This window comes from Gobius niger, assembly GCF_951799975.1.
Source record: "Gobius niger genome assembly, chromosome: 7".
NCBI classification, from domain to species: domain Eukaryota; kingdom Metazoa; phylum Chordata; class Actinopteri; order Gobiiformes; family Gobiidae; genus Gobius; species Gobius niger.
The window spans coordinates 17,237,062-17,259,237 of NC_136858.1; the positions used below are offsets into that span (position 1 = coordinate 17,237,062).

Below are 22,176 nucleotides of genomic sequence, written 5' to 3' on the forward strand. Positions count from 1 at the left end.
GCTATCTGTTTAACGTTTGCTCTCTGTCTGCACGCCGTCCTCGACTATGTTTATAAAATCACATTTCATTGGACAACAGGGCAGGGCCAGAGTCAGGTGATGCAGCCGCATCCACTACTGTTCGTGAGAGAGGAAAATCTCGCTGCTCTCTGAAAAGCCGATGCTACTACAACTACTGATCACACCATATTGCCCAGTGCGCTGCGCTGTAGGCTTAGCAGAGGGCGGGTATATTTCAGTACCCTTGGAGAGGACAGCGCTCTCCGTGTCTCATTGACCGGTGTGCTTTGAGCGTCTGGAATTGAGGGGTAGCCTGCTCCATTTTTGGTCACCTAGTGTGTAGCAGTTGCGGCATAATCGGGAAAGACTTTTTGGAACCGCGTGCCGTGACCACATTGAGGGATAAGGAGCAGAGCATCACTGGAGAGAGAGATGGCGGAGTGCGGGCGGAAGGCGCTGTCTCTCCTGGAAGCGGCCCGTTCCCGGTACGAGAGCCTCCAGATATCCGACGACGTTTTTGGCGAGTCTGGGGACGACAGCAGCGACAACCTCTTCTACAGCACGTCCGGTGAATCGGACTCAGACCACTACATTGCAGAGGTGGGCGAGGAGGAGCAGCCACCACGGCAGAACCAGCATCCACAGAGAAGGGCCGAGAAAGAGAGTGGACATAGCGGTCCTCCGGGCTCGCTGTCCCAAAGTCAGGCTGAGGACGAGGGCTGGACCGAGACGCTGCAGGATGTCACCGTGCCGCTGTTCCAAGAGACATATGGTGAGACTCCGAGATGAATAAGGTCATTTGTGCGCCTTTGGCTGTGGGCTATGTGTGCGCAGTGAACAGAAATAAAGCAGTTCATTTATGTGTTTCCAGGTCAACTTAATAATCTCTGCGTGCACATGTCACTGTAATGACACATTTGTCCTGGCTTTAAAGCAACGTGGTGTGTGTCTGTGCCCGCAGAGTGAGTGACAGTGGCATGACACTGCACTGTTAGTGTATTAATGTATTAAGGTCGTGCTTTGATATTCACTCCTTGGTGCTGTGCTCTGGGTGAATATGTTAGAAAGAGCATGTGCGCACGTTTCAATGTAGAGGAGCAGCTTGACGCCTCTTTCATGTTTTGTTTATTTTTACTCACAAGCACAATTCAAGCTATCCTTCAAGTAACATGCCCCAAATTATCTGGAAGCAAAAAGGTATTGACAACTGCTCTTGGTTACTGTGTGAATCGTGACTGCTCAACAAGCACACAAACACTGCAGCCTTGTTTCTTGCCTGTGTTAATATTGGTGATCAAAGCTTCATGCACATCAGTAGTCAGAGAGGGAGAGAGAGAGATCTGTGAGTGCAGCTCTTCCTGTTAGCCCTCGTTTGGATTAAGGTCTCCTGCTCTACTGTGGCACTGTCATCCAGCATCCACTGTAGCATCCTTCACCCTGAGAGAGATCAACATATGCAGAGAGGAGATATGGTCCCAGCCCCTGTTCGTTCTCTCATAATGCTGTTTCAACTATAGGCATAACTCAATCTTTATGCCACTTGACAATTATGTGCTATGATATGAACCACAGTTTCATATGCAAATGTCCACTTCTTTATGTTTGAAAAGGGTAAGAATAAAATACTGCTTAATTGCCAATGCTAACAGAACAGAACCTTTTTCTTCCACACACTGTAGGCTTTACATTGCAAGGCATTCTGTCACTAAATATGATGCGATATAAACGCGTAGTGACAGGTGTTTGAGGTTTACACATTACACAAGTGGAATAGAATCTTCTCACTTCTGTGCTCCATCGTGCCGGGGAAAGTTTGCTCAAAAACAAACTTGCACGGATAGACTTGGCAGCATTTAGAGTGCTACATGCAAGATGTTGCCATTCTGCAAATCTACTGATTGGAAGTCCAGATATGGTTATGCGACCATTCAATAGAGCTGCGAGGTGTTGAATTGATGGTGTAGAATTACCCTGATGCAAAGACTGTACCTGAAGCGCTTTATCTCTGTCCATATTGAATGTGAAAGCCTTTCTCTTTTTACCCAGCACAATTATCAGGCCAATTTTCTCCCTCCCACTTTGTGCTGCAGCTGAGATGGCTGGCAGTTTCTTTTATCTAGGATTGAATTGAACCTTGGAGCTTTTAGGGCTCCTATATATGTAATAACATTTAAAAAACAAATGTTTTGTTAAGGATCATCATTCATTGTGCTTATATGTGGTATGTCCATATTGCTGTGCTAACACTCAATGCACCTGAAAATACACTCACACTGCTGTTTGTTGTTGTATTTATCATAGTTTAAATTCAATGTTCTTACGCATGCCCTTATAGTTTTATAGCCGTATAGTTTTAAGTCTTTATAGTTTATTATTTATCTTCTAATTTCATGTTGCATGATCGACCGAAAAATAATATTTCGGTCGATCATGCAACAACAGTTGTGACCTGTTCATAATAACCATGGCAATAAAACCAATTCTGATTCTGAGACTAGAATACCTGATAGAGTACATCAGTCCCTGATAGTAGGTTAATCGGTGTAGTCCTTGCCTCTGTGCATTTGGTTTGATGAGTGTATTTGCACAAGACTTATGTCTATAATCCACCCATAATACACGTAAAAGCAGTAGGTCTTGTTGAGAGACACATTAATGCAGAAATCCAACTTTTCTCACTTTATCTGGCTTAAAACATCATTTACAAGCTCAAGCTTATCTTTAATGACATGGAAAAGAGGCTACATTATTGAGATGTTTCCACTTAATCCACATGTAAGAGCTGAAGCAAGTTAATATTTAAACATTTATATTTTATAGCTGCACCAGTGAAGACTCAAATAATTTTGATGAGATCGCATTGCTATCTGTGTTCTGTGTTGTTATTATTAGATAATGTATTAGACTGTCTCAATCTGGCAAGCAAAATTTACTTTTTTGAGCTTATAACCATGTTATAACGCTCATCAAAAACTTTCTTAGAGTTGTATTTTTTTCCTAAGTAATCAAAGCACTTTAAAGCCTACTGAGCAGTTCCTCACTCAAAGTGTGTTCATCATAGTGCCATCCATTTGCGAAAATGATGTGTGCTAAAAGTGAAAGCTTGTATTCACTGTTCTATCATTGTCATCCCCACTGCTGCCTGCAGAGGCTCCAGGCCAAATCCTGACCAGCCCAGTGTCACTCCTTTCTGCCTTTTTCTTACACAGACAGTGTTTCAATTTTTAAAATGTAGAATATCAACACTGAGGTCCCCAGAAGTCCACTCACTGTATGTGCTGTTCATCGGATAATCTCACTGTTATCCAACCTGATCACTTGCCCAGAATTTATCTACTCAGTGCGGTGCAATTTGTTATTTTTACTATTTACTGTTTCAGCCATACTTCAAACCTGAATGTTTTTTGCTATGACATGTTGTGATTCTGCACATGCTTCTGTTGCTAGTTTTCAACCTTCTGGTCTGTCTTGGGTCTTCACTGTCCGCGTCCGTGTTCCTGTCAACTCTGCTGTGATGCTCCTCTGAGACACTGTGCCCGGTACATAAATCATCCGCCTCAGTCAGTTTGCATCAAGTCAAACTACCAAACTGGAACCAAATCACAAAGCTTGCCCCAGTGCCGTCTTTCAATAAAATGTATCCTGAAAGTGTAGAGGCAACTTTGTGTTAGAGTTCTGGAAACTTTGTGAGCCAAGAAGACCCAAACAAAAGTTATATAGTGTGAACAACAAATCAATTCTACACAAATTGTCATGGTTAAATCTTTCATCTGTCTTATTCTCATGTTGGTGTAATAGAGGCTGGGGATCACATCAAGGATTATGAGGCAGATCCACGTCACAGATTATGTAATCAAAATATTGACTGGATTTACCGTGCTAGTTTGCATTAAAGCGTGTAGAATCTGTTTATCCATCAGCACATTTATGTTTCCATTCATTATGCTGAAAAATACATAGTCTAACTCATTTACTTTTCGAGGTTAGCTGAGTCATTTCTCCACACTTGTACATTTAAGAGTTGTGTCCTCTGAGAAAGTCGCGCTGGATTTTTTTTGCTGCTAGAGCACTTTAAATGTAATAGAAAATGCAAAAGCGCACCTCAGACTCGCTCCAGCAGTGACTGTGTGGGTACATTTTTACAGACGTCTTGTACGCCATCTCGGCTTGGTTCATCCTCCCGGAGTTGCCTTTGCGTTAGGCTTGTACATCATTACGTTTCATAAACTGTTGTGACAAGGCTTAATTTGTTGTGTTGTAGTTGGGGACAAGTCAGAAAAAATATTGTGTGTATATCGTATAAACTTAATTAATTGTTTTGAGAGTAATCTGGCATTGCATTATTCAATTGAGCATGAAACGGTTTTACGTAACTCTCGCTTTTGGCTGAAAGAAAAGTACTCGCACTCTTGCATACTAATTGTGTGACAAAACAGATAAACTTTCTTTCTCTTCTTGGCGTTACAAAGGTGGGTTGAGAGAGAGAATGTGGTCTACTATTGTTTCGTTATATAGATGTCAGTAAAGTAGAGACATCAATCAAGTAAGATTAAAGGATGCTTCATAAATAGCCTTCACTGACATTACAGCAGTGAAAACATCATTAATATGGACAGAGCAAGTGTATAGTTGAGTCATCTTTCAATATGTACTTATGTGTGTGTACATTGCCAGGAGTATCTAGCTGGTGGATTGGCCTGTTGTGCATGTGTCTTGGGTTGATTATGAAAACCGGAGCACACGGAGGAAACCCACAACTATTCTACTCTTTATCTTTATAAACAAACAAACAAACAAGCCCACACATTTCTAGTGACTTTCTCAAGAGACGTATTATCCATTTCATCTCCTTCCGCTCATCTGTTGCCGGGTTGTGGGGGCAGCAGTCCAAGCTGTCCAGAGGAGCCCCTTACGGCTCCTCCTGCAGGTGGTGGCTCCACAGATCGGCCCCATGACACTCCTTCTGGCCCCAGTGTGGCCCGGCCAGACCCTGTCACCGGGCGCTGGCACTGTGCCATGTACCAACATAACTAATTGTAACTGCATATCTTGTAGATAGGTCGGGCCGATGCAGACTCTCCTGACTGCTTGACATGAGTACATGATTTTGCCTAACCACGTGTCATAAAGCGAGCGTGACAGGAGGGCAAAGTGAGCTTGAACGCCGTGCCTTGTCAGTGAGGTGACAATGTGTTGGCTGTCACTGGGTGTAAACACTGTAACGCTTGCCTTGGGCTTGTGACACTTTAATGCTGAGCGCTTCGGTGTGTGACCTACAGTGTGGGATGTGCATGCACGATAAAAGAACATAGAGCAAAAAATGTTTTTAAAGGGCTTTGTACAACAATCTTGCATACCTTTTGTTTTCTTGTCTACAACATTGAACGTGAGTTGTTAATTCACACTGTCGAAAAATATAATTGTAGCAGGAGTTTGCAATAATGGCTCCCCAAGCCTATTATGTTCAGTGTTTTTGTGATGTAGCTATTTTAGTTTATCACTGCATCAAAAGTTTGGAGGCAGCCTACACAGCTTTGACAGTGACAGCTTAACAAGCTTAAATTTCATTCTGTCACCAACTTTTTTATAACCTGTCAAACCCAAGGCGTGGGACCAGTTAAGATTTAGAGACACTTTCCTCTTTCTGCTCACACAATAATATCCTTTGTCTCTCTATTTTGTCCCCTTACAGGCCCCGCTCAGAAAATGCCAGACACCGCAACTGCTTTGGACTTCTTCCAGTTATTCGTCCCGGACAATTGCATTCAGAACATGGTCACCCAGACCAATATGTATGCCAAGAAGTTCCAGGAGCGCTTTGGCTCGGATGAGGGCTGGCGTCCGGTCACCGCCCAGGAGATGAAGGCTTTCCTGGGCTTTGTCATCTCCACCAGTGTGCACAGGTGTGAGTCCGTGCTGAGCATCTGGAGCGCTGGTTTCTTTAGCAACCGCAGCATCGCACTGAAGATGAGCCAGTCACGCTTCGAGAAAATCCTCAAATACTTTCACATCGTGGCGTTCCGGCCTTCCCAAGGGAGCAACCAGGGACTGTACAAGATCCAGCCTTTCCTGGACTCACTGCAGCAGTCGTTCAGCTGCACCTTCAGGCCCTCGCAGACGCAGGTATGGCACACGTCCACGACAGAGCAGCTCAAACGGAGCAACACTTGCAAAAACAATCCTGCTTTAAAGGTTGTGCTTCTACTGTGGTCGATAAATCACTATGCTTTATGTAGCGCGTCATCCCAGATGCCATTTTAGCCAGCAATTTTGCAAGTAGGGCAGTAACGCAACTCTATTTTTGGGTGAGGCAACTGAGTTTGAGGCCTCGAGAGCTCTGTACCTTATCACCCTATTTCATCTTAAGAAAATGAATGGTAAACATACTGGGTTAGATTTATAAAACACCCATGGACACGGTGATTTGAATATTCAGCAAATAATTTATCGTTATGATTTTCACAGCAAAAATGTGGCTTCACTATATAAATTGTTAATGCTGCCAATGTTGTCTCTGTAGTTAAGCGTGATACAGGGTGTTTTTGACTAAAGAGGAGCACAGTGGTGTAAACACAGATGAAAGAATGCATCAGGGCCAAATAAGCTTCTCTCCAAATGCTGTTGCCTTTGACATTGATGTGAGTGATGCCTGTCCTTCAAAGCCTCAACAGATTATCAGTTTATACTAGTGGTACATGTTAATTTGTGGGATAAATCGTTTATATGTAAACATATTCATCTGCTGGCCAAATTTAGAGACAGACCAGAATAAAGGGAAAGAACAGAGGGGACTTGAGAGGTGGAATTTATTTGAAATGCAAATATTTGTGGCTGAACAGATGAAATGGCCCGGCATGGAAAAACGCCAGATTTTAATCTTTTTATTGCATTGCTTTTTCTTTTTTTTTAAACATCAACAAGAATGGCACTACAAGTGGAGAGTAGCTATGGGGATGTGGAACAGACCATAGTACAGGCCATGCAGTAGAATGCCATCATTCAGGTAGAATAAGCAACAGACATGACAATTTGAGACAACAAATGCTTTTCTATCCTTGATAAAACAAAGAGTAATGTATTTGATGACATTCACTTGAAATGAAAAGCACATAAATAATGAATGCACGAGGGCTTTAATGAATTATTGTTTGCATACAGGTGCCTCAGCAATGCGCAGTATTGTTAAATGGGAAAGTCTCTGGATAGTGTGTTCAAGCATCCAGCTTATAACATCTAATAATAAAGAAGAAATTGCTTTTCTCTACTTTTGTACACACACAAATGATTTTGTGGTTTTCGCAGATGACACAGCCTTTTCCAACTCGCATAAGTGTTGACTTTCTTCTCGCGCCTCCATGTTACATCATGCTCATACTTGCTGCGAGATTCCATTGTTCGCTATGTTTGCCGGTTTTTGCAGGTCCTCCATGAGCCCCTGATAGACGAGGACCCGGTGTTCATCACTACATGCACAGAGCGAGAGCTGCGGAAAAGAAAGAAGAGGAAGTTCAGCCTGTGGGTTCGACAGTGTACTTCTACTGGCTTTATCTGCCAGGTATAAACTCACTAGCACAATCATAAAAGTACACGTCACTATGTCAATATGTGAAGTGCAGGTGAAATAAAAACATGTGTTTGAGGCTCTACCAGTCTGCAAAAAGCGTTACTCCATTTTACAGACTTAAATCAAACGCATTAGTTCCTCAGGGATTCTCACCAATAACCTTGCCCTTAAAACAGCCCAGCACTCCCACGTCCTTTATGTAATGTAGCCATTTAACTTAAGGCCAGCGCTGCAGGACCGCCCGACCTGTCCAGCACGTACTGTAATGGAGGTCATTAGCGAGGGAAGACACAGCGTAACTCCATAACTCTTGCACTAGACTACATCCACTGCACTTCTTAATTCATAGGCTCTGCCAATGACATGTCCTCGAGGCTTTGTCCTTCTAGAGCTGGAGCTGCTGTATTGGCAAATATTAGCAGCCACCTCTCCTGAGCACAGCATATAAAAAAAAAAAAAAAACCTAAGAGAAAAAATTGTAGGAAAAATGTATTACCAAAGAACACATTTAGGCAGGTCTTCCAGCACACCGCCTACACGCATGCTGCAATGAATTAGATCATGGAAACACTTGTGTCTCTTAAGTAAACATACAAGCGAGATGCAGAAAACTAGATGGCAGAACATAACAGTATTCACACATTGGTAATAATAAAGACTGAAATGCTGAACTAATGCTGAGACCAGTAAAAGCTAATTAATTATAAATAACCCTCCCTAACCACGCCCAAATCCTTCTGTGTCTGCTTTCATGACCTTTTCTCCGCTCCCCCATGTGACCTTGTGTACTGTGTATTTCCCATGTCTTGATGTGTTTGCCTTAACTTAACTTTAACCTGATCGTCATTTCGCATATCTTCTTTTGTAAGGAGCATTGAGTTGTCTTGTGTACGAAATGTGGCAAGGCAACAAAGTTGCCTTGCCATGCTTTGTAATACACTTACGCCAACAAAAAAATATTATTTGTAAGAGCAAACAAATTAGAGATATTATTGCAATAGCCATAACGTAAGTAGCCAAGATATCTCACAAAATCATTGGAGCATTCCATCTGACTGAGACTGACACTTTTTTGTCTAAAACAATAATGTGTGAAACCATAGGAATGTGCAAAAGTTAATTTATAGTCATTTTTCTGATTTACAGTGAGTACACCATTTGGAATTCCTCACAAGTCAAACAATTCAACTTTGGGTTAATCAGTCCACAGAATATTTTCCCAGTAGTGCTGTGGAACATCAAAGTGTTCTTTTGCAAACCAAAGTTGAATAGTTTGGGAGGAACACACAACATCATGTGTGGAGGACAAATGGAACAGCACATCAACATCAAAACCCTATCCACACTGTGAAGTATGGTGCAGGAGAATCATAGTGTGGGGCTGTTTTGATGCCTCAGGGTCTGGACAACATGCTATCAAAAATGAATTCACAAGTTTAATTAGATATTTTCAGAAAAACCTAAGACATTCACAACAGCATGAAATAAGTAAGTGAACCCTTGTATTAAATAGCTGGCTGACCCTTCTTTTGCAGCAATAACTGCTTTTCTGTAGCTGCAGAATAGACGCTCACAACGATCAGGATGAATCTTGAATCATTTCTCTTTACAAAACTGCTGCAGTTCAGCAAGATTCAGGCGGTGTACTTACTTATTCCACGCTCTTCTGTGAAAATGTACATGTTTGTTAACAGCAAAAAATGTTCCAGCCATGTCCCAAGGTGTAGTATGAACCCACACCTATTCACAACTGCCTCTGAAAACCTGCACTGTCACTCAAAAAGTGGTTACTTCGGTCCGAATTGCCGACATGCACGAGCTTAATATAGAAGGTGCAGTTACACGTCTGACCTGAGGTGGCAGTAGTGTATAAAATGGCCAACTTGCCTCTAGCCCCTTCAAACAATAAAGATAATTTTATAACCAAATTAGGCAGAAGTGTGACAAATTCCAAACGGTGTACTCACTTATTCCTCCCACTGCACTTGTTTAGACACAATTAGCTGAAAAAACAAATTGCTTGTAAAATATTGAAATAATTTTGTTGGCATTTTTTCATACCGTGCAGCACTAATTAGAAAGATTTCAGCCAACCACTGAACCATGGCAACTCCTGAGCTAAAAGCTTCCATTCAAGCATTAGCCAAGCACTTTCTCTTTACCAGCCTGTCTGTCTCTGCTCTCCCGTCTCATCATGTCAAATTAATTGTGTCGAGGGAAAAAAGAAAGAAAAAAAAACATGAAATAAAGGCGGTTAATGGAGCGAATCAATGGGATTCCATTAAAGCATTGCAGTCACACAGAGGCGTCATGCGTGGACTCGCCTCTTAGTGTAATAACCACAAGTCTGACGTAGAGCCGGGCTAATCAGGCTATGGAGAGACCGTGCACCAGGGACATACTTCCGCTGATTGTGTTTTCACGTTTCAAATGGCTTGTCTGTTAAGTGGTTCTGCAGTAAAACAAAAGGATATTAATTTTCTCCCTTAGTCTACGTGAAAATACATAAGTGCTTACGTTTTTAATTGCAAAGAAAACTGCACACTATGTAGACTGCCTGAGTCCACTCCATTACTGTGCTGTAAAGTCAAATGTCACCGCTGAATGTGTTTCTGCAGATCTCTGTGCATCTGAAGGAGGGCCAGGGCACAGATGCTTTGTCCGCTCTCAAAAACAAGCCGCAGCTCCACAGCCTGGTGGCGAAGCAGCTCTGCCAAAACATCTCCGGGAAGAACACCATCATCTTCACCGGACCCTCCATCACCAACCTCAGCCTCTTCTCCGAGTTCAGCAAACAAGGTACGCGAGTGAAACAGAAGAGTAAATCGATGCCGAGCCAAACGGTCGTCTCTTTTTCCGCACAGTAAAACAGTTTTTTTCGTCTCATTTACGTAAGTCATGTTTTATAGCAGTGGCTCGAAGCGCTCGGTGAATAGATGTCATTCTTTCAGTTTAGCTTTGGAAAAACAAACGCTGTGCAATAAGAAAGTTTGGAGTAAATGTTTAATCTCTTAGTCATCTCCTCAAGGCTTTCAGACAATTAAAAAAAAAAAAAACCTCTGTTGTTTCAGATTTGTCAGTCAGATTAATTACGGAAGTTAATTGCCTTGCGCTGCACGCTTCCAGCTTGGTGTAAACTGTAGATAGAAATCCCTACCAAAATTGAGAATCAGACATTGGCACGGTTATTTCGCCTCCAGTCAGCAAAAAGCTTACAGTGATTCTCAAACTCTGGTACTTGGCCTTCCTCAGTCAAGTCATACAGACTTTTTGCAGTTTATTATGGGAAAATTTAATACATGCTTCAGCAATGCAATTAAAGTGATAGTCTGTAAGTTGAAAAGTTTTACAAATGTAATAGATTGTGTATAATTGACAGCCTGGGCCTGAACTTTGACATAAAATAAGTATTATTAAATAATCTTTTTTTTTTTAAAGTCCCTCTCTTTACTGATCTCAGACACTAATCATTTACTTTTGAAAATTTAGTTCCTGCTCTCCTCATTTTGCAATCTAGGAGTTGCTAGGCGGTCCAAGAGGGGAGGGCTCTGATTTTTTACCTTCAAATTTCACTCTATCTCTCCTCACTTTGCAAACTGGATGGTTTAGACATTGTTTTGTCTTATTTAGGTGTATTTTTGACCCGTTTGTGACCAGGGTTTAAAATCCTTGATCTGGGCGTGGTGGTGCTTGGAAGTGGTATTAAAAAGTTAGCAATTGTTGCAAGTGGCGTTAGCTTCAGCTCAAGAAAAAACTGTGTAATAAGAAATCACTAACTATCCGCAAGATATGCTTTCTTTTGAAGGCAATATGCCCATAAAATGATGAAATTAAGATAGCACAAAGGAGCACTTTCTGCATTTTTCATGAATGCAGCAAATCAAAACTAGTGTTTTGTAAAAAGGAAATTTACCTTGAAATCTCCAAAAGGTTTTAAAGGTTGAATTCAGAAATGCTCAGAAAATATTTCTGTCTTTCTGAACACAGCGCTCTGTCAGTGGCCCTGAAATGAATCAGTGCTGTAGAACTAACTGAAAGTGTCTCATATGATGCAAAATGGTAAATGGTCTGAATATACAGCGCTTATCCACCTACATTAGACACTCAAAACGCTTTACATTAAGGAACCACTCACCCATTCACACTCTCAGTCACACACTGATGAAAGGATGAAATGTCTTGCCCAAGGACACAACGTCAGCGTACACAATCCTCCTCTCCACCACCTACTGTCACCCCAAAAGCCCCCACAATGTCAAGTTGCCTGCCATGACCGCATTTGTTGTGGATGTTATTTCCTTTGTAGATATCTTTTGCTGTGGTCTGCTGAGCACCAGGAAGAGCGACTGCACGGGCCTGCCTCAGAACATGCTGGTCTGCTCCTCCACACCTGCGCAGCGCGGCCAGTCCCGGGTCATGATGAAGGGCAGCATATCTCTGATCAGCTGGTACAACAAAGGCCACTTTCGGTTCCTCACTAATGCCTACTCGCCCACCAAACAAGGTACACCCAGAATGTATCAGCAGTTTTACTAGAACATTCAAACTTGTGCCACTGTTTGAACTGTCATTGGCAGGATTTGGAGAGACAAACAGTCCAACGCTGAGATCATAAAACCTAAAATGTAAACATAATAGTTTGCTACAATATTGCATTTAGAAAATTTAAATGGGCTGATGCTGACACAGCTGGTTATTGAGGATGTATTTCTTTGAGTTTCGAGAGAAATGATTCAGATCTTCAGACAGACTGTCAGGGACTTGATTCCATTGTTTCATGGTTTTATATGAAAAGGCTGTGCAAAGGCAGAGATTCTGTGAGCGGTGGAGTGGGATATTTGAGTTGTTTGTTCTGAGTGAAGTTTAATGATTTTTTTCATTGAGGGGAGAGCAGTATTATGAATAATTCTGAGAGGGTTCTTACATTTGTATATCGAATTAAATAGTCAAAACGTAATATTTTATATTTACTGAGACTATTGCAGTGATGATTATAGACTGATCTGAGTGGTTTGAGTGTGGCCTCATTGACCTGAGGCCAACAGGACAAACAGTAGGTGATGTTTGTCGAAATACATGAAAGATGCTTCAGTTGCTACTATTCCTGATATGTGTAAAGCTGGAGATATTATACTTAATGGAATTAGATATTTGTGCAATTTATGTGCAATTCCATTAAAGCCACACCGTGTAGAATTTTACCCAATAAATAAAATTGAAATACAAGCATTTATTTTATGACAGATATTTCCATCATTGAAAAATACCTCATAAATGTACAAACAAACATTTATGAGGCTCACCCCTCCTAAGATATGGCTGTAAACTTTACTGGGAGTGGGTACGTCTCCAGCTCGTCTGCATGGAGATGTGACGAAAGGCATCAGAATTTGAGATTTAAAGCAGTACTAAGTAACTTATTTACCTTAATAAATCCGTTTCGTAGTCCCTGTGGGGGTAATACAAGTGTTTATGGGATGATTGGAGGGTCTTTCATCTCTCCCTGGTGTCTCTGGCCAGAAAACCATGTTTGCAACTTGACTGCCACCGGTCCGGAGAAAGCCAATACACACTAATGTAATCACGAAGAAGAAGCTAACATGCTAACGGGCAAAGCTAGCTGCGGGCTAACGTCACTTTAAACAGTATTTACAGCCAAGTTTGAGTGAAAAAAAATATTTCCGTTGTATAATTGGATGCACAGTAACCCTCTCTCCCTTCGCCTTTCCTGTCAGCGTAGTATTTACTCTCCAAGACAATTAATACATTAAAAAATCGTAACTTGCTACTACACCTGCAGTTGCGCTTATGGCCTCTTGGAGGAAGAGTTACTTAGTACTGCTTTAAACAGGTTCACTTCTCATCCAAGTCCATTCTTTTATTACACCCTGCAGTAACAGCATTTTCTGTGTCATTAGGAACATGTTTTGTTTTGCTGCAACAGTACAGTCCAAAATGTTACGCAGTGTACCTTTAAATGTGCAATTATAAGCTCAGAGTTTGATCCAAATGTAAACCTAGATATTTAATCTCTGTCACTATGTTAATTTTTTGACAATTGATATAGATGTTAGGCATATCTAGTTTTATTTGACTCAGTGAAATACATTCCATCTGTATTTTTAATATTTAATGTTAAGCAAGTAGATTTAAGCCAGTTACTTATTCTGTCCTTGGCTGAGGACAATTGCTCCATATCCATGTATGTAGATGACAGCATCACCTGCGTACATGATGATGTCTCTGCACACACCTGGATTTATATTAGATATTTTCCTCAAATATTGCTGTTGAATAAGCATTAAATAAGCCAAAGAAGCTGAAATTAGGATAAAAAAACAACCTGATAAGTCATTTGAACAGACTCAAAAATCAATAGAGGGTCCCTAACAAATGTTCCCAAGAGACAAAATGTTGTTTTTGCCATAATCCACTACACATTTGTTCAGTTTAACTCTGCAGCTGTTTGAAGCTGGGAGAGCCAGTCACAGAGGAGGCTTACAGACATCATTATCTCATATTGATTTTCTGTCTTCTTCATGAGTCAAGGAGAGAAGTGATCTGTCTTTCTAAACAGCGGGGATAAAAATAGTTGTCTTAATATTGTCAGACCTTTCTCTCACTTTTAATTCACCACTACAGTAAACAACCTTTGTGCTGCTTGAGGATCTTGTTCTTCGAGCAATGACTCAAATCTACGGGGAAAGTAAACTCTAGTGGCATCAACTTTCAAGTGGAATCAGTAGAGTGACAGCTAAAACTTGCTGCAATTGTTATAATAAAGGAGTTTTCTTTTATTAAATGTAATTTTCTTTCTGATATGTTTTGGCGGCAAAAATGTTAATTGACTGTTCCTGTTTCCTGCCTTTGAACTTAGAACTTACAGTGTGCACTTATTTTTATGTGGCCATGTAAGGAATGATTATCAAGAGGAAAAGTGGAGAAGTCCCTTGTCCGCTCGCCGTGGAGGCTTTTGCTGCTCACCTCAGCTACATCTGCAAATATGACGACAAGTACAGCAAGTATGTGCAGCATCAAAAAAAAAAATCTGCAGGTTAGATGTTAAACAAGTCCATTAAAAGATCTGGAACTCATCCGAAATGACAAACCTACTTAAAGGGATATTTCAGGATTTTTGACATAGAGCCTCATTTCCTAGTTATCCAGAGTGTTGTTGATTTCTGGAGATATATATATATTTTTTAATTCGTGCAGTCCTTATATTTGAAGAGTTTAGTGGTGCTAGGCTAGTGCATGTCTATGGTAACTAGTAGCCTGCATTAAAAACAGTCTGACCCAAGCACAGTGCACCTGAGGCAAATCACTTTTAACATCAGACGACCGATATACATGTTGACTGAATAATTTTTTTAATGTAACCATTTTGCATTTAAGAGAACTTATATTTGAGCAGCATCAGCTTCCTGGTTGTAAGCTACGCAGCGGAGGAGTGATCTGCAAGGTTACCGGAACTACAGTAGTTTGTTTACCTGCGGTCGCCATTACAACATGTGGAATTCACACAGGAGCTTTCTACAAATCAGATATGGCAACGCTTAGAGGACTACTCCATGAGTTTGAAGAGGTTTTTAATGCAGGCTACTAGTTACCATAGATATGCACTAGCCTAGCACTAGCCTAGCACTAGCCTAGCACTAGCCTAGCACTAGCCTAGCACTGTTAAACTCTTCAAATAAAAGGATTGCATGATTTTTTTTTTTTAAATCTCCAGAAATCAACAACAGTCTGGACAACTAGGAAATGAGGCCCTATGTCAAAAATCCTGAAATATCTCTTTAAGAAAGTGGCACTTCTAACAACGCTGTCAAGAATGGTAGCTCTGTCAGTTGTGTCATGCAAGAATGCTATCTGGCTTTATTGTCCATTATTGCAAAACAGATCTTTTTTATTTTTTATAGTAATTACACATTAGCTTGCAGTGTTAGACCATGCACATTTGTTCTATGCAAAGTTTTACACTGTGCACCTTTCCGTGTGAAAAACTAATAGACTCTCTCCCCTCAGATACTTTATCTTCCATAAGCCAAATAAAACATGGCAGCAGGTGTTCTGGCTGAGCATCAGCATCGCCATCAATAACGCATACATCCTCTACAAGATGTCCGACGCCTACGCCGCCAAGCGCTACAGCCGAGCGCAGTTCGGAGAGAGACTGGTCCGCGAGCTGCTGGATTTAGACGACTGCTCCCCCACGCAGTGAGGGGGCGGAGGAAGGGGAGGCGGAGGAAGAGGAGGCGGAGAGGACAGCAGGAGGGCACCACACAATCACATCCTTTCTGACTGTACAGACTGTGTGATGGTGGTGAAGCTGTGTCAAGCTGGTGTGTCAAAAGACAAGCATAGATAGTGTCTCTCCGTCCCTTTTTCTTTTTTTTTTCTTTCTTTTTTTTTTTGCTCTATGTTCTCTTTTGTGGTAGGCTACTGTAAATATCCACCAACTCACTACTGTGCAGACCATTCCATGAGCCATGGGACTTTTACCACAGGATTTCACTGTCAGTCAATGCCAGAAGATCTGAAACACTCTAATGATGTCAACTCTCAGCGCTAACTCTGGTGACATTACACTGTCAGGCAAAAAACATGACCTGTGGCCGTCCTGCAAGAGCTTAGTAAACCCGGACTTTTTAAGTGTATCGACACGCTGCATGCAGAAAGCAACTGATTGTGCTGTGCTCCTGTTTGGTGTGACAATGATTTCTACTCCTGGTGGTTTTGTAACATTTGAGTTGGTGTGTGCGCTTGTGTCTTTTATAAGTGGAACTGCCATATGTCGTGCAATCATGAAAGCTGGGGATGTAAATTACAGCTTGTGCCACTTTGGGTGGGGTTTGCGTTGCTGCACCTTCGCTGGAAGAAGGAGTTATGTGACTTCAAGCCACAGGCAGCAGTATACAGTAGCTCCTGGCTCAGCTTTACACTCACTGCAGACTGTTCAGACTACACACTTGCTAAAAATGTTGATCTTTATAGAACTGTACTGTACTGTTGCTAAAGATCACTATGCGAAACACAGCAGAGTGATGATCTCAGCTGTAGCAGTAACTGAATCTACATATATCAGATGAACGCTGCCGGATGAATGTGCAGCATATGTTTTCTGCCAATCTTGATACAATTTGTCGTCCAGATATTACAAGCAACAACATATAATTGCCAAGGACCAAATTTAGACTTTCTGTTGGTCAGCCAAAGAGGTGTGATTATAGAAATTGTGATTTATTATTATTATTAGTTTTTCCTAACACAGCCCTACTTTATTAAGGATAACGTCCACACTGCTGTCTGTAGCTTTACGAGGGCTTTGAGGTTTGCGTTGCCAAACATTTAGCTGTAAACACTGTACTGTCGTGTGAGTCTTCTATGGAACGTGTGTTGTGTGGTTGCATGGTTATCGTTTGATTTCATGTGGCAGGACCCATGCACTTTCCCTTCGTCTTGCACTTTGTGAAGATTTTTCGGTTTTACTAGGTGTAGAAAATATCGGAAATAGATCCAGATTTAAATCAATAATATAAAGAAGTTTAAAAAGACTATGTTTTTGTGAGAATCTATGTGTAATTTGTTGGACTTCAGACTGATGATTGTGATTTTTACTTGTTTACACTTGCGAATAGTGTCGCTGTTTTGTTTGAGTGAACTAATGACTGTCCACAGTTTCATCCCTCTGTCTTCTGTCTGTCCTGTCTGTGTCCATTTAACACACAACCTGTTGTCTTTTACTCATTTTTATAGCATAACTATAGCATAACAATCAACTTGTTTTATATAAGAAAAGAATCACTAAACTAATTATATCTAAAATATTAATATATGCACTTAGAATACAATATATAACAATAATTTATACAGTTAGAACTGCACTTTTAAAGCTGTGCTATATAACCTGATAACACTATAATATGCAGTAGTTTCAGTTATTCATTCATTATCGTTCAGTAAAAGAAAGAAGTGGCTTAATGCAGAATCCTATCAGACAGACAGACTTGACAGAGAGGCCTTAAGACATAAGTGTGAGAGCATCACTCTCAGTGAAAATGGACTTTGTGGGAACAGCGAAGGAATATAGTTTCACCACTTAAATCATTACCGCACTGAAGAGCCACCACTTTAGGCTATTGTTAGTTTAGTAAAGCAGTCATGTTGTGCTCATAGCTATCATACTAAAAAACACGGAAGTGAAGCCACTTTTATCTTCTACAAATGGTAATGTCTGAAAAGCCTGAGAGGCGAGTCAGTTATTTTGGACTCATCATGACACAACCTGTTTATTTAGGGGTTTCATTTTCTGATTAATTGTATGTAGTATTGTGCCTTTTTCTGTTACATCAATAAAATTCTGACATATATCAAATGTAGTTTGCTGCACCATGTGGCATCATCAAAGACAATATTATAATATATTATAATATTATAAGCAGCACTACACAAACTGTATAGTGACTAAAATAATAGAAAGCAATTTCACGTATGTCCATGTGACTGTATAAGGTCGGTCCATTCGGACACTTCTAATAAGGTTGAATCTAAAATACCAGAATGTTATTGTAAAATTGCGCAGATTTAGCCATGTCTGCTGTTGCAGTTGCATCACTGACTGTGTGTGAGACACTCACACAGCGGCGCACTGTCACATGTGCTATTGCCATTGATTCACATCACAGTTGTTCACATATGCACCAAGTGAAACGCTCATTCACAAATACCTAAGACCTATGTGACTTTATTGTAACAGAAGAAAAAGATAAACCTCAGGGTGATAGCTGCTAATGACTCTCACACGATACTGTATAATAGTGGAATTAAGTTGATTTTTGAGGCAATGTAGAATGAATGTTATGTTCTCCATATAATGTATTCCATAAAAATCATACAGTTCCAAGAAAAAGATTGACTTTATTGTCTGGAACATTTTGTGGTACCTGGTGTCACTAAACAATGTGGTGCATGTGAAGTGAACTTTTATTTGAATATGTGCTGGACCAAACTGTACACTGGTTGTTGTGATCATCATCAGTTTTATAGGCTACTAATAAAACCATCAAATCACACATTAAAAGAAGCAAGATTTGATACTGTAAAAAGGCAATGTTACAGAAATGTAAAATAAATAAATTCCTGTGTGCACAGTTACAGTAAAACCTTGCTGTGTGTTTAATCTTAAGAGACGCAAAGATATTTATTACTGTTTATTATCATTTCAAATGTTTCTACTGTGATAATAGGTTATCATATAGGTTAGAAGCTTGACTGCTGACGCTTAAGAGTGGGAACAGACTCACATATTTTCCACATAAACCAACGGAAGCATAAACCACATAAACACAACAGCGCCATCTACCGGTAAATACGTGCACAGCTTGTTTTATTATTTCCCAGGAGATGAAATCCTGGTAGGGAGTGGTCAGCTTCAACGGAGCGTCACTGGTGGAAATAATTGGAAGCAAAGTTCGCCGTCACCCCTGAAAAATGGTGGACTATTTCTGACGATGTGTAAACCTAGTGATGTGATCAGAGGCCCACTGCCATATCGTAAAATAAGCGGTATTGGTGTTGGCATTAATCATCTTCACATCTTTTTGCCACAATAATTGGCAAAAAGATGAGAATGGCTAAGAAAATGTAGCCATAACCCTATAAAACTAGGCTAGTGGGTAATTGACATGGACTAATTCAAAAATGAAAGAAATTACTGAAGTATACTTATATAGAATGAATAAGCCTGTAATCGGCTACTGCTTCAAGGTTCAAGGTTCAACTTTATTACTGTCCCGAAGGAAATTATCATTATTATCATGTTTGAGGATATTTTCAAATTGTTATATCCAGGGGCCCAGTCGCTCATGGTCTCCCCTGTGTGTGGCCCGCCTCTTGCATATGGTGAGGTAAGTGGACCATCTTTATTGTATTCGTTTTCTATGGTGGTGAGTGACTAAACTTGAATACACAATACACAGATGCCTCCTCCAATGGTACAGGCTGTTGTTGTGTCTTTGGGCAAGACACTTCACACACCTCGCCTGTGTGATAATGAATGAGGTTTTTTGGTGTGTGTTTATTTTAAACTCAAGATTCAGTGCACTGCAGTGGACATTGTAAGCAGGGCCGCTAAAAATAAGAATAAAATGCATTTCATCATAATGTATGTGGAGGTCTCTGGATTTTTTTAAATGAATAACAAGACTGTATGAAGACAGGGGAAAGATAGCCCGTTGTACTTCCTAAATAATTGCAGCCATCTGTTTTTTTTGCTGCCATTCAAATTGCGATGCAGCTGTGCAATATTGTGATAGTGATATATTGCAATATTTCACTGAACCATTTTACGATATGGTTCATTCTCATTAAACACAAACTGTGTCAAAAGACTTCAAGAAAATCAGGCCCAAAACAAGACAAACTAAATTAGTAAATGTTTTTAAACTGAATTTATACATTTATAAGTTCAATGCGTTGTTTGTTTTGGCTGAGTTTGCTAAAAAAAACACACACACAAAAACGTGCCGATCTCAGTCAGATGAAGGCTTCGGTGATATATTGTGCGATACGGAGATTGCATCACCTAATATCGCGATACGATCTTTTTTTTTTGCGATATAGCGTGCAGTCCTAATTGCAACCATTTATTTGTACAGAACGTACACGTAGGGAAACAGCAGGTGTACAATGCATGCAATGACCGCCAGAGGTCAGTCTAGTCCAGCTCTCCACCAGACGGGCCGCAGCTGTTGTAGGAGAGTATAGGCCTAAATGGATTATAATCGGACAGCGCAGGAACGAGACTGCTTGATTTAATTACATTTCCACCATATCGACCAAATTCCGAATGCAAACATGCCCTCATATTACATCATGTGGTCTGTTTTGTTATGTATTTGTTAGAGTCAGTCACAGCACGCACGGAGTCAATTCAGCCATCTTGCTTATTTATTTTTCAGTGCCGCCTGGTGGTCAGTGCATATAACAGCATCAACATCATCATCATAAACATATCATGACATCTCCCTTTTTTTCTTTTTTTTTTTTTTTTTATGCTTGAATAAACATGCATTATTTCCTGTCTGGCATTGCTTGAGTTGCATACAGTTAGTTAAACCTTTTTTTTTTTTTTTTTTTTTTTTTTTTTTAACTGTTTAACACATAAATGGCACAATGTGCTACTCCTCAACTAGCCTTTTAGGTCTATTAACAACACGACCACTAGCTGTTCTTGTATGAAGCATTTCTGAGCTAACATTATCGGCAGTAGTTACAGGTTGATTATCCATTTCAGGTTCTTTCTGTGAATCTGCACTGTTAACTACATTCTGCTGAGTAACATTTTGCTCATCATTTTGATTCTTTGACAACATCAAAAACTTCCGATTCCTTCTGTACCTTTGTCCATCTGGTGTCTGAACTACATAAGATCTCGGGTGATCAGACTTTTCTGAAACCTGAGCTGGACACCATTTACCATCTTGCCACAATCTCACATTGTTTCCAACCTGCAGTTGTTGTAATGGTTTTGCCCCTCTGTCAAAGTAGTCCTTTTGTTTCACTTGTCTCTCTTGTAGCATCTGCTGTACTCCGGTAGTGACTGTTTTGGGATCCAACATGCATGAAGGTGTCGGGAGCTTGGTCCTCACGCGACGTCCCATTAACAGTTGTGCTGGGGATCTTCCGATGTCCTCAAATGGTGTACTCCTCAGATTGAGCATTGCCAAATATGGATCTTTTCCATCTGCTTTAGCCTTTTTAAGCAGTAGTTTGACAGTCTGCACTCCTCGTTCTGCCATTCCGTTAGACTGTGCATGATGGGGGCTCGATGTTTTGTGAATAAAGTCCCACTCTCGTGCAAATGTCTGGAATTCCCTTGAGCTAAACTGTGGTCCATTATCTGAAATTACAATTTCAGGGATACCGTATCTAGCGAATTGGGATTTCAGATGTGTGATTACAGTTGCACTTCTTGTGTCTGATTTTAACCACTCCACTTCAACAAACTTTGAGTAGTAGTCCACTAAGATTAAGTATTCCTGCTGGTCAAATGTGAATAGGTCGATGCCTATCTTTTGCCAAGGCCTTTCCGGAACGCTGTGTGGATGTAGTGGCTCTTTGCTTAGTCGTTTCTGATATGTACTGCACACATCACAACTGCTCACTAGGTCAGTAATACTTTGAGACATGCCGGGCCAAAAGAGTACTTCTCTCGCTCTGCGCCTGCAGCTTTCAATACCCAAGTGTCCCTCGTGAATAAGTTTTAGCATGTCCTCTCTTAAAGAGACCGGAACTATCAGTCTTTCGCCTTTCAACAGGATCCCTTCAACAAAGGATATTTCTTCTCTGTAGTTCCAATAAGCTTGAATGTCTTTCACTACTTCGCTTTTTGTCACTGGCCAACCTTGTAGTACTATTTCAGAAAGTTTGGTTAAGGAAGCATCTTTTGCTGTTTCAATTTTGAACAGTTGCAGCTTTTCGTTTGACACAGGTAAGTTGGACATTACCATGTGCACTTGCGCTTCAATGTCTTTGTCAGGTGAGTTTGTCACTGGTAGATAAGCTCTCGATAATGTATCTGCAATATACATCTCTTTTCCCGGCTTATACTG

The 22,176-nt window shown here is 40.7% G+C and overlaps 1 protein-coding gene across 1 annotated transcript; it reads left to right on the forward strand.

The window, feature by feature from the left end:
- Positions 1-113: 113 nt before the first annotated feature.
- pgbd5 (piggyBac transposable element derived 5) lies at positions 114-16,636 on the forward strand. The gene is made up of 7 exons (XM_079559559.1): positions 114-772; positions 5,693-6,123; positions 7,421-7,555; positions 10,183-10,363; positions 11,871-12,068; positions 14,481-14,586; positions 15,590-16,636. The coding sequence occupies exons 1-7, from the start codon at positions 433-435 to the stop codon at positions 15,783-15,785; spliced, it is 1,587 nt and encodes a 528-aa protein (XP_079415685.1). The 5' UTR covers positions 114-432; the 3' UTR covers positions 15,786-16,636.
- Positions 16,637-22,176: the final 5,540 nt, after the last annotated feature.